The sequence below is a fragment of the Rhinolophus sinicus genome, chromosome 1, assembly GCF_057876585.1.
Source record: "Rhinolophus sinicus isolate RSI-liver-muscle chromosome 1, RSI-T2T, whole genome shotgun sequence".
NCBI classification, from domain to species: domain Eukaryota; kingdom Metazoa; phylum Chordata; class Mammalia; order Chiroptera; family Rhinolophidae; genus Rhinolophus; species Rhinolophus sinicus.
Window position 1 is genome coordinate 151,720,879 of NC_142501.1, and position 17,216 is coordinate 151,738,094.

The window sequence follows — 17,216 nt, forward strand, 5'->3', positions numbered from 1 at the left end:
TTCATTTTGTTAATGGTTTACCTTGCTGTGAAGACACATTTTAGTTTCATGTAGTCATGCCTTACAGTTTTAAAATGAGATTAATTACATTGATGTGTATGCAAAGGTTTAAGAGGACAAATTAGACAATGATATAGAAAACAGCTATTCTCTCTCTTTCTCTTTCTTATAAGTTTTTATAATGATGGGGTGATCTTTCATAATAAATTGACAAAATCATGAAAGCCATGCAATTCAAGTTTCATTGAATCTACCTTTCAGAATAATCTAGGTTGGGACAAAATCTTAGTGGTTTAAATAATATATGCTTCTTTTTCACAGACTACATGTAGACCATAGATTGGCTGGTAGAGCTGCTCTGCATTTTCCTCACCTTAGTATCTATACTGGAAAAACTGACAACATATGGAATATTGCTTCTTTCCAAGGCAGAAGTTTTTAAAAAACAGAGGTGGTTAAATTAGATTAGATGCTTAAAATTCCCCTCTGGACGTAAATATATGCCTTTCACCCATATTTCAAAGCACAAAACACGTTACTTCAGAGAAGTAGGAATTACCATGTTCCTGTATGAGAACCAGCAAAAACAATCTAAATATATACCATTAATGTTTACCAGAGTCTACCCTTCTCATCATGAAATATTTGGTCCTCTTCCTCTGCATTTTCAAAATACACACACAATATCTTCATGGAAGCAGTGCAACATTCCTTTTAGTCATGGTATCAATCTCAAAATCCAAGGTGTCTCAATGTTATAAGGTATCTAAACCAGAAACCGATGACCTAAAAGACAAGGTCTGCTCTCCGAGAGCCCACTTTCTACCCATAGGTGTTTGGGGAAAGAACAATAATTTTAAGACTCATAAAGTCAGTTTCCACAAATGATCAAAAATTTATTTTCTTGTCTAAAATATAGAAAACCATAAAACCAGGTACTATTCCCATCTTTTCTCTTCATGCGAAGTAAGAATACATCATGCATTTTAATAAATCATGTTAATTTAATCTCTTGATATATATAAATATATAGATGTTATATATTTCAAATATCATCATTATATATATATATATATATATATATATATATATATATATATATATATATATATATATATATATATATATATATTATGCTGTAGTTGGAAAATTCAGGTTCCTTCAGTATGGGGGGGTGGATAGGATACAAAATTTCATTCATTTTCTGTCCTTCGCACAAGATGTATGCTTTTCATCCTTGACCAAGGCATTATTTTCCTGGGCACATAACATAAATAAAAATAGCTCATAAAATGTTAGATAAGTAGAAGATCAGCTTTTTTGTTACATAAGGTATAAGGTGACCTCCATCATCAACATGACCTACTACGTATAGTATACTTAAAATTATGATTGCAAGTAATAATAAAAATTCCTTTCCTACTGCATATAGCAGGAAGCTTAGCCTCTGGTACTCATGGTCCAGAAGTGGTAACTATCAGGCATTATAACAGCATCATTATCCTCATGTTCTGTAGCTAACGTTTTTAAACTTAACTTTTATCAGTCTTTCAAAACTAGAAAAATTGATCTTCAGTACTTGTGCAGGACACAGCCTTCTAGACTGCATTCATCTCACAACTTAAATGTAGAAAAGATAACCATAGAATTTATAATCCCAATTAAAACAATATTAAATGTAAAAATGTGCTATTGATAAACACACAAAGAAACAGGGATAAAAAGTATGCTATAGATAACAAATTCTACCTCTGCTTTTCTGAACTTAAACTGTCCTAATATAACTGCTATGGACTTATAAAGACAGTGAATGTTATTGAATCCTATGAAATAGATCAATTTCAATGCTCGATATATGCTAATACTATCAATGCTATTATTTTTATATAGGTGAAAATATTTTCTCACTGAAGTGAGTTTTCTAGGTAGTTTTGTGTTATAATTAAATAATTGTCTCATTTGTCTTTTACCTTAATTTGTCAGAGAGAAATAGCACTGGAGATCATAAATACTGCTAGCGGTCGTAAGTAACATCATTGAAATGCTTAGTAAGAGTCCAGCACTATCCCAAGACCTTTTATCTTTGCTAAAGAATTGAACTCAAACACCATCCTTATGGCTTAAGATACAGTATTATTTTTACTTTAAAGATGAGAAAACTCTGACTCTGAGTGGTTAAGTAATTTATCCAACTCACAGCTAATAAGCTACAAGGATGGACTTTGAATCCAAATAGCCTAGTTTAAACCTTGTACCTAACAACCTTACTGTACCATATAGTGGAGAGGGAGAAAAAAGTGGAAATGAGAGGTGGAGGAAAATGTGTTGAGTATTTACGAGTACTATGTAGGAGGTACTACTTTAAGGTCTAGTTAGAAAATACTTGGTCATTATAAACAACTTTATGAAGTATGTAATACTGAGACTCTTTAAAATATAAAGAAACCATGGTCATGAAATATGTCTTCCTAAAGTTACCCCACTGATTAGTTAATTAATACAAATAAAATCCTTTTAGAAAGTGTTCACTGTCCAGATATGCCTTGCTGCTCATAATACCTACTTCAGATATTATAGTTTAGATCTTAACATAAACTTGATCACTGTTAGTAAAACAAATCAATCATTACCCAAAGCTAAACTAATATGATATGGTAAATATTTATGATAGTTTGCTGTTTCATTCAAAAATATTAATTGAGTATGAATTATGGACAAGTAACTTTGTTATATGTCATGCATATAGGAGTGTAAACACATGCACACACACACACACACACACACACACACACACGAGTATTACTGTTTTAACACAATAACCAGCACATATATAGTGTATTCTATGTACCAGGTATTCTTTTAAGCAGTTAACTCATTTAATACTTCTAACAACCCAAAGAGTTAGGAACTATTATTATCCCCAGTTGATAGTGCAGAAACTGATTTACTTAAATGTTATGAGGCTTGCACCCTGTCACACAGCCAATAAGCCACAGAGCTGGATTAAATACAGGCAGTCATGTACCTAAATCCATGTGCTAAAACACTGTGGTGCAATGGCACACATTGAACTATTATTCTAGAAGAAATGAGACAGACTACTAAGAAATACTTATGTAATATATCTGAGGGTGATTAAGTTCTAAAAAGAAAATATAAAGAGATCAGAAATGATCGAAAGAAGTATGATTCTGTTTGGAAGGTAAGGATATATGAGTAAAGGCTTTAACTAGGAAGAAAATTATGTAGATATCTGGAAGAAAATTCTTTCAGACAGAAGAATCAAGGGCAGAGACCATGAGGGATCACCACATCAAGAGTGTTTGAGAAATGGCAAGCAAGTCGGAGTGTTTGTAGCAGAATGAGATAGGGACAGCTTGGTTAAAGATATGACCAGAGAGGTGTGGTTGCAAAGATAAATCCATAACCATTTAGAGCAGAGGATAGCAGTTTGGATTTTCTTCTGAGTAAGTTGTGTAGTTGTTGGAGGGTTTACATTAGAGGAGTGACATAATATAACTTAGATTTTTAAAAAATCAATCTGGTTTTTGTAAATTAAACAGATTCTAGGTGACAATTGAAATGGTAATGCAATAACAGAACCATTTCACTTGTAATAATAAATTTCAATTCTGTTTTACCTAGTGATGTGAAACATATGGGCTGTAACTACATCTGATAGAAACTATAGTATCTTCATTGTTTTGTTACATATCCTGTGGGTGTTCAGTAAAGACCCAGGTAGATCAGTCTGTATGCTAGCAGTGATGGCGATTTAAAGTAGGAAGCTACAAGCTCATGAGGAGTTCTATTAGAATAGAATAAAATGATGTACTGATTGATTGGCTATAGAACAAACAGGGCAAGATTCTAAAGAGTTAGCAGTTCTAATAAACAAAGGTGAGACTTTTTCCATAGCTCGTTAAAGAATTAGCTCTCTAGATGAATTCTCTATTGAAGGGGACAATTTGATCATCTTGCAATCACTGAGTCTTTTCAACTTTATAAATTAATAACCATGAGGCAAGAGCCTGGACAGAACTGAAAAAAAAATTGTTCATTCCATCACATATGTATTATGGAACTCCACACATTGGCCCCTGCTTTTAGGACTGATGTGATGGTGAGTGGTGTGAGTAATAAGAAGAGACATAATCAGGCAAAGGAGGAATGGGTGTCTTTGTGTGCAGAAGCAAAGCTAAACTTTGAGTCCAGGTTTTTGTTTTTTATTGTAGCACAGTATAACCCCTAAAACAGCTTGACACTTAGGTACTTCAGCCAAATTGTACTTAAATACTTAAACTATGACATACTGGACCATTAAGTTAGAGGGATTCTATTACCAACAAAGGCCTAAAAACACATTGTCTGTACAATGCCAGAAATGTTGATTAAAAAGTAAAAGCAAATTAGTAAATGTATTAATCTATATTTTATAATTAGAAACAAGCTGATTTTTTCTTCGCATTTTGAAATGAAGTAAATATTATTTTAACAATCAGTAGGTCAGGGGTCATGGCTGATCTAGCTGTTTATGTTTTTCTTATCATGTTGAGTTAAGAAAAAATATACATAAAATAACTTTTGAAGTTTATGGGAGGCAAATAATAAATCTATATTAACTGGCACGCAGACCAGTATCAAAAAATAAAAGACTGTATTAGACATCCAGTAATTCATCAAACGTTTTGTTAAGAGAAATTGCTAATTATATTACACTTTGATTTTTTTTTAAATCAAATAACCAATAATTGCAAGTTAGAAATTCCCTAAACATGAAATCATATTAAATGCTTATTTTGGCGGCAGTAAAAATGTGTAATGAGAAAACTTAAACTGCAACAAGGAAAAAAAGACAGATAATAATTAATTCACTTTTCACAAAATTATTTTAGAATGGTGAGTTTATAAGAAGGCAGACGTGCAGCATTCCTTGATTTCAGAGAAATATCAATTCTCAAATAAAATATATGTTATCTAGGTGTACTAGGCAGTTCAAAATAAATTCATCTAAAAGAGAACAACTTCTCATAGGAAAATAAATGACTGTGATATTCATAGGCTTTAACTGGTGGCCTCAGTTTACTCAGTTGAATCCCAGTAGATCAACAGGGATTGAAAATTATTTGAAGGCTGTCAATTTTAAAATTCACTAATAAAATATTATATACTAATGCTATGGAGCCTGACAAGTTTGCACACTTGTAACTCTTGTGTCGGTAGGGAATTCATCTTTACCTCCCTTCCTAAATTCTCTAGAGGTATCTCTATAGCAGTGTGCCTTCCTTTAAAGCCTGAAAGTGATTGCTGGGTCATATGGTAATTCTATTCGTAATTTTTTGAGGAACCTACACACTGCCTTCCATAACGGCTGCACCAGTCTGCATTCCCACCAACAGTGTATGAGGGTTCCTTTTTCTCCACAGCCTCTCCAACACTTGTTACTATTTGTCTTGTTGATGACAGCCATTCTGACTGGGGTGAGGTGATATCTCATTGTGGTTTTTATTTGCATTTCTCTGTGATTAGTGATGTTGAGCATTTTTTCATATGTCTCTTTCCCTTTTGTATGTCCCCTTTGGAAAAATGTCTCTTCAGGTCCTCTACCCATTTTTCAATTGGGTTGTTTGATTTTTGTTGTTGAGTTGCATGAGTTCCTTGTATATTCTGGATATTAGCCCCTTATCGGAGGCACTGTTTGCAAAAATCTTCTGGGTATCTACCCCAAAAATCTGAAAACATTTATACATAAAGACACGTGTGCTCCAATGTTCACTGCAGCTTTGTTTACGGTGGCCAAGACATGGAAACAAACAAAATATCCTTCGATAGATGAATGGATAAAGAAGTTGTGGTATACATACACAATGGAATAGTATTCGTCAGTAAGAAAAGATGATATAGGAACATTTGTGACAACATGGATGGATCTTGAGAGTATAATGCTGAGCGAAATAAGTCAGACAGAAAAAGCAGAGAACCATGTAATTTCACTTATATGTGGTATATAAACCAAAAACAACAAAAGAACAAGACAAACAAATGAGAAACAGAAACTCATAGACACAGACAATAGTTTAGTGGTTACCAGAGGGTAAAGGGGGTGGGGGGTGAGGGGTCGGAGATGAGGGTAGGGGGGATCAAATATATGGTGATGGAAGAAAAACTGACTCTGGGTGGTGAACACACAATGGGATTTATAGATGATGTACTACAGAATTTTACACCTGAAATCTATGTAATTTTACTAACAATTTTCACCCCAATAAATTTAAAAAATAAATTAAAAAAAAAAAAAAAAAGAAAGCCTGAAAGGCCAAGGATGTAAGACACTTAGAGGAGATAATTTCTACTTTAGGAAATTACCTTTTATTGTTAGAAATAACCCTATGATGATCCTTCAGTGTGCCGGGACTGTTTATAACTGGAAGAGATTTCTAAAGCCACTCTCATTTTCTTCAGTAGAAATGAGAAAAATGATTCATCTGGGCTCAGCAGCACTTTGTTGGTACCTCTATTTTAGCTTGTGTTATATTATCTTGTGTTGGACTATTTACATGTCATTACCCATTACAACTCTCTGAACATCTGAAGAGAAAGGAATATATTTGGTTTGGATTGGTTTGGTCTTCATGCTGGTGTTCCCAGGGTCTATTACAATGCCTAGCAACTGGAAGATTGATTGGTATTCTTCAATGTATATGAAGAAAAAAATAAACAGGAAAGAAAAAAAGGAGAGAAGGAAGCATGCAGTACTCTAGGATTATGCCACTGCAAGATATTCTTGTAGGTAGTACGTAATCATAATGAATTGAGAACATTTTAGGAGTAATAGCTTCAAACAATGATTGCCCAATCAACCGTTGAGGTTTTCTCATGTAGCCATTCAAATTTCATAATTTTCACAGCAGAAGTAAGATGCAATATAAAAATACATAAATCTAAGATCACTTACATTTATAATTTGGGACGACATTGAGCTTAAATGCTGCCATTACACCAATTCTAGTAAAAATATAAATTTTCTTGTGCTTATGCTTCTAATAATGCAAACTTCAGGCCTCAGGCAGCACCAATGTGTGTCCAGAAATGTGGTATGAGGATACTAAAAGTCTTAATGTGATGTAAATATTAGTATCCACTTGCTACAATATTGTCCAATTCATACCTCTCTCCCTAAAGTCTTTAGATAATTTAAAATATAGAGTAATGGGATTTTTATTTCTTAATGTTGCCTTAAATTATTGCTCATTTAGTAAACCCTAATTTTATGAGGAACAGCTGCAGACAAGTTGTCACTAGATCATTTTGAGCACTAAGGTAAGTGAAAGAAAACAGCAAAAATAAGTGTGTTGTAGTTAAGTATACACTAAGATCAGCATAAGTTAGGTAATTGTTTTGATAGCTATTTTTGAAGCTACAAAAATGTACCAGTAAAATGTTTATCTGGACAAGATACATATCTAATATACCATTTTCATTTAATTTCTAAAGAAAAAGAATCAAACAAAAGCATAGTAAGGTCAAACCAAAATTATTTCCCAGAAATATGTTATGCAAGCATAGTCTTTATCTTTTGTGTTTGAACTGTTAGATCATGAAAAAACTATAAATTCCTTCATCGTGAACTTTTTTTATAATTAGTAGAACATGCACATCTTCATAGAGCATTTGTCTAATATTCATGAGATATTAGACAAATATTTCAAATAATATTTATTGAGTTAATAACTTCTTGATTGTGACATTCTAAAATGTCAAACTAAAGAGTTGGAGGACCACTGAATCCGGTAAATTTCAACTGTTGAGAGATTAGCTGAGCTACAGCATGGGGTTGCTGCCTTGGCACCCCTTTTCTTTCACCAAGACTCCTGCAGGACCTTAAACTGATACCAAACCCTGAAGTAAGTGCATACTGTATATAGTGGCCCTCAGAGTCACAAGAAACTGTACATTCCTGATATGACTTTCCCGATAGCCTCGTTATCAGCAGTCTCCTTTGCACCCCAGTGGCTTTTCCTTGTGCACACTTTACAAAAGATCTCATTCAGGTTCACCTAAATCCTACTATTTTTATTTGAATTGACAAATTCTGCTGTCTCTGGGGACCCCAAAGCATTTCATCCATGTACCCTAATAAAGTAATGTGTCCCAGGCAAGCAGTGCCTCTTTGTCTGTCTGTACTCTTCCTTGACCTTCCAGGGTGGTCCCTTGAGGTGTGTGCCTTGTACTTCCTCCATGACCTGGAAGAAACTTCTCTATTTCAGTTCCTCCTGCGGTCTGTTGTTGAACCACAGCTCACCATCTGGCAACCTGTGCTACACTTAACAAGTGATAGTTTGATAAATTCATAACAGATTTACATATAGAGAGATTCATTAATTATAATGCATTAATTCATTAGAAATCCAAAGAGTAAAACCCTGGTTAAACTTAATGTAACTGAAATAAAAGAGTAATAGAACATTGCATTCCTTTCACCACACACTTATCTCACTGTGTTTAACACTCAAAATTACCTTTTTTTTTTTTTTCTCACTATGTAGATATCTTTGGACCTAAAGTTACATCTACTCTGTTCGTCTTCCACAGGAGAGAACAAAACCTATGAAGATAGGCACTGCATCTATATGACTTATTGCATTATCTCAAACACCTGATAAAGTACTAGACACATATCTCAACAAATATTTATTGAATTAATACATACTTAATTGTGACACACTAAAATGTCAAAATAGAGAGTTGTAGGACCACTGAATCTGGTAAATTTCAATTCTTCTTAGATGCATCCTCTCAAACTTATATATGTAGACTTTCTAAATGGACTATCACTGTATCTCATTTATTAGATAGAAATGACATCTTCTTTATAGCTTAACCCTAAACAAAACCAATGTTCTTACATGGTGATATATTTAAATAGAAAAATACAGATAAATTTTAATTCAATACTCATAATAGACTATATTTGTTTTATACATTTTATTCATGAATAGTTTTCTAGAGTTTATTCATTCTTTCTCTACTAATTACATTGTGTGCAGTGCTTGTATGTTCATTGGTATCTTTCATGGTAAAATAAACAGATGTGTATTATTTGGAGCATGAGAATTGGATATAGAATGCTAGAAACTGATACTACAAAGATTGTCTCTGTGGCTATGTTTTCTAATTCTGAAAGGCTTCCTATTAATTTCAGAAAAAGATAATGACTATCATTTTAAAATGCTTTAATTCTTATAGGCATAACAGAGAAGTAGTAACTCATTTTTTTCTCACTTTAGTGGAATAATAATATTTCTAATATATTGGCCCTATCTAAATTATTACATTCATTTACAGACTGCTAACCATGTGCATGCACAGTGCTACAATTTACATACAAATATAGAATCCTTAGTTATTCCTGGAAGACAGATAGTTACCCTACTTTTGATAAAGGAAAACCAAGAGTCAGAGTAGTTAAGTAACATGTTAAAATTATAAAACAACAATTTTCAAATTTTCGTAATAATATGCAAAAAATAATTTGTGTCAAATACAGTCATAAATATCTGACCTCTGAGCATAAACCACTCTACCACATTGCCTGTCACGACATTCCATGTTAAATATAATAAAACTACTTTTTCTGAGAGAAATATATGTCAGGGAAAATAATATTAAGCAAAGTGCACTGTTTCTTTTAAAATTAGAACTGCCTATAACATTATGAAATTCCCAAGCACATCCAAAAAGAGGAGTGGGTATAGGGTCACCTCCAGGTTCACAGAAATGAATATTTTCATTACCTCTTTTGTGAGAAACCATTCATCTCAATTTTGTAATTTTTATATATCAAATTTTGATAGTACATTGTGTCCTTGATTTTATTTTTTTTTTAAATTAAAGTTTAATTTAAAAAAAATAAAGTTACGTAAGTTTCAGGTGTACAATTCTGTAATACATCATCTATCACATTCAGTGTTCACCACCCAGAGTCAGTTCTCCTTCCATCATCATATATTTAATCCCTTTTACCCTCATCTATCACCCCCTTTCCTCTTTCCCCTCTGGTAATCACTAAACTATTGTTTGTGTCTGAGGTTTTGTTTCTTCATTTGTTTGTCTTGTTCCTTTGTTGTTTTCAATTGTGTATACCACATATCAGTGAAATTATATGGCTCTCTACTTTCTGTTTGACTTATTTCGCCTAGCATTATAATCTCAAGATCCATCCATGTTGTTGCAAATGGCATTATTTTATCTTTTCTTATGGCAGAATAGTATTCCATTGTGTATATATACCACATCTTCTTTATGGAAAGTCATTCTATGTTCATGGATTGGAAGAATCAACATAGTTAAAATGGTCACATTACCCAAAGCAATATACAGATTTAATGCAATCCCAAGCAAAATCCCAATGACATTTTTTAAAAGAAATAGAACAGCAAATCATCAGATTGGTATGGAACCACAAAAGACCCCAACTAGCCAAAGCAATACTAAGAAAAAATAGCAATGCTGGAGGTATCACACTTCCTGATTTCAGCTTGTAGTACAGGGTAACAGTAATCAAAACAGCATGGTATTGACAGAAAAACAGACACACAGAACAATGGAATAGAACTGAGAACCTAGAAATAAACCCACATAAATACGGACAGATAACTTTCGACAAAGAAGCCAAAACATACAATGGAGAAAATATTTATTATTAAAAGAGACTTTATATTAATTTTACCTTTATATTAATTTTACCATTAGAAGGATTGGAGAATTACTGAGTATTTTATTTTATTTGTAAGAAGGCTTTAAAAGGCTTTTGAGAGCTTTGATATAGAGCAAATTAAACAATAAGAGAAAGGGAACTATTGAAGTCAAACTCCTTAGACAAGAGATTAGAGAAAAAAGTATGGGATGGTATTGGAAACGTTTATCACCTCTAGCTTTTGGAGCTCTTTGCTATGGTCTTGAATCATCGACTTATCGCAAGATAAGCTGCTGACGTTTAAAATGTAGAACTGAGATGGATAGTTAGCAACTAGAAATAATTCATTGTTATTTTTTTAATTTGTATTTTTTATATATTTTGATGTTCTAATAATTCTTTAAAATGATATTAACAATATGTTTTAAATCTTCCTCTATCTTTTTATCCTTGATTAGTCATATTATCTTAATCATGCCTAGGAAATAACTAAATTAGTTAAATATCCCCCTCTGTACTGTCTTCTTTAAGAAAAGCTTGTTAGATTTTATAGTCAGAACATGACTACCTGTTAATAACTTATACACTAATGCAAAGTTAAATTTTATACATCATTGTTGGGAGCAAGTCAGGAATTTGGGCATTCAGTAGAAAGGGTTAACTAATGTATTTTCCTATGAATATATTTACAATGGCAATTTGATTTAGAAAATAATAATACGTATTTTCAAATATTGTACTCCTGTACTCCAAAACTATCAGAGCTAAATGTGAGTGCATTATAAAATCCACATATCCCTTAAACAGGCATTGAGTTATTAAATACATATTGGTTAAATGTTTTCTTTGTGCAAAGCATTGTTGGAAATACACAAGTGATAAAAATCAAATCCCATATTTTATGAAGCTGGCATACCAAGAGTAGGCCAAATAATAAACAAACTAAAAAGGAAATGAGTGTTAGTAAAGAAATAGAACAAGGAAGAGTAATATAAAACATTGCCAGATTTTGCAATTTTAACTAGGTAGTAAGGAAAGTCTCCAAGAAAAAAACGTGACATTTAAGACCTAAAGGAGTATACTGACGAGTTTTGAGTAGTGAATGACGTTCTTTGACGTGATTTAACAGGCTAATTCTGCTGCTTCGTAGGGGATAAATGGAAGGTGCTAAGGGCAGAAACAGGAAAGATTTAGGAGTGCTGGCAGTAGAGGAGGTTAAAATTTGTCAGTCTGGATACATGTGAGGTATCATCATGAAGATGGATTGTATGTGGGTTGTGAGATTAGAAGATGAGTTGTGATGCCTCTAAGTGTCTGTCTTCAACAATTGGAAGGATGTAGTTCTACTTATTGAACTGGAAAAATTTTTAGGGAAGCACAAGCATTCAGTTTTAGATATATGAAGTTTAAGATGCCTAGTACACATCCAAATAGGTAGATAGATACATAGATAGATGCATACATAGATACGCAGGTAAGTGGATTTGCAGTTCAGGGGAAGAGGATACGCTGTGGTTGCATGTTTATGAGTCACCAATAGACAGATGACATTTAAAGCTATGGGACTCAGTAAGATTAATGACTATAGATGGGGAGAAGTTCTGATGATGAAGTTGGTGACAGTCCATACCCAGTAAGTCAGATAATGAAGAAGCTGCAAGAGGAAAGGGAGACGCCAATAAAGTAGGCTTTAAAAAAAAAATAAAAAAATGTGTGTGTGGTATTATCCTGGAACTCAAGTAGCAAAGGTGTTTTAAGGAGGATGTTCTTAACAGTGGCAAATGTTGCTGATATACTGAGTAAAATAAAGTATGAGAATTGACCTTTGATTTAGCAGGGTATTTACCATTGCCTCACTGGTGACCTCAGCAATTTTATATTCTGAGAAATGATGGAGGCAAACGTCTGAATGGAGTGGGTTTATGATAAAATGTGAAAAGGAAAATGTGGGCAGACAAAATGAACATGATGAAAGTAATGAGAGGAATGGACAAAACCTGCAGAAGATACTGAAGGCATAGAAAGTGGTTTGTTTGTTTGTTTATTTGTTTGTTTTCATTTGTTTGTTTGGTGTGTGTGTGTGTGTGTGTAAGTAAAAGGACATGTTTCAATATATTTTCTTTAATCCCAGGAATTCTCTCAATGTTTTTGTTACATGAATATCTTGTCTACATGTTCTGTCCATTCTGAAGTTATAATATCTAGATGCAAGCACAATTTCCACTAGAGCTCAGCATATACCTATTACTAAAATACAGTCCACTCAAGATATCTGAAAATTTGTGTCTAACCTATGCATTAAAACAAGTCATGTCAATGAATGATTCTTAAGAAGTCAAATTTAAATTCTGTGTCAGTATCACAAATTCATCACTTTCATGTTTCTTGGATTTTATACACATAAATTTATCTCTCCAAATGGTTATTAAAACATATATATATATATATATATACATATATGTATATATATATATATATATATATATCTACATATACATATATACACATATACACGCATACATACATATATACATATATACATATATACATATATGTATATATATATTCGAACATATATTATGTTCAATGCACTATGCTTTGCATGTTATATATCTCTTTCCTACTCTTCACTATAAGCTTACAAAATATATTTTATTAAACTCTATTCTAAATAAGGGTCCTGGAGATCAACAATTCAGTGACTTTACTGAGCCTTGATAGATATGGTTGATATAACATGGAGTTAGTCCAGATATGCTTAATTCTAAAGTACATGACCTTCAACTTTTATGACTTTATAAGACAGTATTTTCTTTGCTGAAAGACAGGTACTAAGTCATAAGCAACACTTCTTTTGTATAATAGGTAGAACCAAGTATAACGAAAGGCGCTTGACATGACCTTACTATTTATATAGCTATTAATTTGTCTAAGAAAAACATTATCTTGAACAACAAACAAAATCAGCGTTTCCCAGGTTTACAAACTTGAACTGTGAGGAATCATGAAGAAAAAAAAAAAAAAAAAGAGAAAATTAATCTATACTTTTTTCTTTTAAATGTCTTGCCATCATTATGAGATGATTTAACTAAAACATGACAAGACAAAATCCAGTTCTATTGACAAGGATTTGGCTATAGTAAGTTGCACATCATATGGTGTTGATTGTGCAGTAAAGGCTGGTGAGGAATCCAAATTAATCCCTATCTAGCCTACTGAGTTTCCCTAAACGTTTGCCACTGCAAATGCAAATACCAGGACTCTTACAGTTCAAAGGTGAGATTCCTGAGCAAAATCCTTATCTCTAAAGAACGCAGACTTCCGGAATGATTAATATTTTTTCAACTTAATTAATGCTACAAATGTAAAACTCCATGCTTTAGCTTCAAATAAAATCTCAATAAAACAAATTTAAATGTTTGACAAAAATAATTAGAAGCCCATTATTTTCTCATTATTTTAAGGTGGATTTTGTGTGAAGGTTCAGACACATCAGAAAGGACACAAAACCAGTCTTATTTAGTATCTTGGTCCTCATAAATCCTTGACCAATTTAATAGCCATTCCATTTATTGCATTGTTTCCCCTGATTTAATTGTATTTTTCTTAAAAGTTTTACATTTTTGATAGAGAGATATTGTAAATATCAGCAACTTCTGGATGAGAATTACTTTTTTCATCTTATTTCTGTATGACACAGAAAAATGCAAAACCTTTACTAAGATACTAACATAGAAGTAAATTATACCATGCATGTAATTCATAAGTTAAAGTTCTTTACAAACAACATATATCCATCATTTATATATGTTCCCAGTTGTACTATAGAAAAAGAATATGATTTAGAGTTGTATAAAAATGGTTTGAATTTCCGACCCTCCACTTACGTCCTGTATGAACTTGTGAAAGTTCTTTATCTTTCATTTCCATTTGCAAATGAAAGTTAATATTACCCAAATAATAGGCTGGTCATAGTGTTATAACTACTAATTAGGAAAGTATATGTTATCTCTTGGCAATTAAAAACAGTAAATGCTCCCCCTCTTACGTGGGAACACAGCTAGAGCATAGTGAAATGGAATCAGTGATTGAATTTTATTTTTAGAATGGCAAAAATATTATTTAACATGTCAGTAAAGAAAAATAAATGAAGATACATTTTATTAAAATATCAATCTTTCACATAATAAATTAAACTACTAGTGTCTCTAAATTTTGAAAAACTAAAAATGTTTGAAATATTGTATGTACATATGTATATCTACAACGTACGCATATGTTTGTGTGAGCTAGGAAGTATCTATTTTATCTTTCTTTAGTGAAGCATTTGTGATATGAATATAAATAGGTAAAATTAAGCAAGACAATCTTTAGGAATGTGGACATTGTTGATTTAAAGTGAGGAAACCTTTTATTGAAAGTGAGACGCTTATTTTTCAAGACAAGTAAATCAAAATAATTTTTAAATGGCGATTTTATCATATACACAAAATAGAATTTTTTGTAACTTCAGTGGCTTTTGCTTGCTATTTTCTATAAATACTATTAAATGCTCTGATAATGTGAATATGCAATGAAGTACATGAAAAGAAAAACCTGGAAACTTCTTTTTTTCATGTGGACTGAAAAGGTGAGCCCTGGAAATTTTGTCTCCCGACAATGGTCAATTTTAGCAAGACAGACAGAACCTAGTAATTATTAATTACCATTTAAATTGATTAAGAATGATGCAGCAAATATTTTCTACTAAAACACAGTATAAAATATCCTGCTCGTCAAAAACATTAACACTAAAAGCCAGGAATATATTTTTGTACAGTCTTGTCACCTTTTAAACAAGTGATTAATCATCAGCAGGACAGATAAGAGAAATTTCAATAAATAAATAAAACTTACCTTATCTACGATACATATCTGTTTTCTTGTTTGAGCATCAAGTATTTCAATCTCAAAATGAGAAGTCTTTGCATGTTTAACTGCTGGAGTTGATTTCAGAGGGCCTGCTGAAAGTACAAGTTGTGACAAAGAGTGAAAATTTCTCATGTTATTCTTCAGCATGGACCGGGTAGCTCCTTGGGAAAATAATTCCCTCTTGCTTTCTGAAGGAAGAGACTTGGGCCTTGTGAACATTGTGTGAACTACCAGGAGAATCTGTCATGTCAACAGGAGACACTTTGCAAGTGTGTTTCCTCTACACCAGTTAAATACTGCTGGTGAAACCAGAAAGGTCAAGTGGCGTGCCATTCCAAGAGTTCAGTTTTATTTAGCAGGGTTGAAAACAATGACTGGTTTTATTTCTATATATAACACACCATTGTCAATCACTGCAATGTAGAGGATTACTTTACTAGGCATTTGAATCATTTCTTGCTTTCTCCTTTTATCTCTGCTTCTTAATATGACCAGTAGAATCTGAAATTCCAAGCAAGAAAGGAATAGACAGAAATTTTATTTTCTCTGAATTCTGGATGTATTAATGTTCAAGGACATATATTATTATACACATATTCATATTCAAATGTATTTAAATATTAGCTTAGTGCTATCTCATAATTAAATGTAAAAATGCCGAGTATATTATTACATAACAAAATTTTTTATAGATGTTTCCTAATAAAGACTGGTGGCGTGTTTTTAATATATATCTATCTGATGCAAAATGGATGAATTCTTAACTCCATAAGTGGAGAGTAGTTTTAAAAATTAAGTAAAAGGAAGTAAACCTTTTTTTAACATTTCTACACATTATATATCATTGGAAAATCACTGAACTTATATACAAAATAAATCAATACTAAACATCACATTTACCAAAACACTAAGTTATGGCAAATTCTAATAATCTCAGAACAAACAATGAAAAATAATAATCAACCTGGAAAGACAAATTTATGAAAAAGATTCCAAGTACTATGAGACCTGTTAAATTTGGTGAAGAAACAACTAAAAAAAAATCTAAAACATATTGTTACTGATTCAAAAGGATATTACAGAAAAATATCTTGGATATTATTCTCAATGAAAACACTGAAAGGAAAACAGCTACTATTACAGAAGTGGAATCTGTATATCTAGATGAGGCTAATCTTTACTTTTTTAATTAAATAAAATAATATATTATTTATTTTTAGATTTATTACACATTATGCCCTGGAGATTTACTTGCACATTATTTAGTTCTCATTTTCATACTCTAGACCACCACTACACTCAATATTTCATGTTTAAAAAAACATAAAAGACAGGGATATATGTATTTATGTGTGTGCATGTATTTACATACACACATGCACATGCACACACATGCGCATGTGAGTGCGATTTCATCACCAAAGTGTTCGGGACTCCAAACATGGAATCATCCTTACCGTCTCCCTTTCTTCCACACCTCAGATCTAATCCATCAGAAATCCAGAACAATCTTCTGTCCATCCCTACAGCTAACTTCAGAGCATCCGTCTTACTTGTATTGCTTTTCCTAACTTGTCTTCCTATATCAACATTGACCCATCTATAGTCT

The 17,216-nt window shown here is 32.3% G+C and overlaps 1 protein-coding gene across 2 annotated transcripts in view; it reads right to left on the reverse strand.

The window, feature by feature from the left end:
- The window catches only part of TECRL (trans-2,3-enoyl-CoA reductase like), an 83,714-nt gene extending 67,811 nt beyond the window's left edge, over positions 1 to 15,903 (reverse strand). The window contains exon 1 of one of the 2 annotated variants that reach the window (XM_074324493.2): positions 15,593 to 15,903. In XM_074324493.2, the coding sequence (XP_074180594.1) occupies positions 15,593 to 15,826 (234 nt within the window). In that variant the 5' untranslated portion in view covers positions 15,827 to 15,903. The remainder of the gene's footprint in view (positions 1 to 15,592) is intronic. The other variant, XM_019756999.3, reaches the window with a different exon arrangement.
- Between the last annotated feature and the right edge of the window lie 1,313 nt (positions 15,904 to 17,216).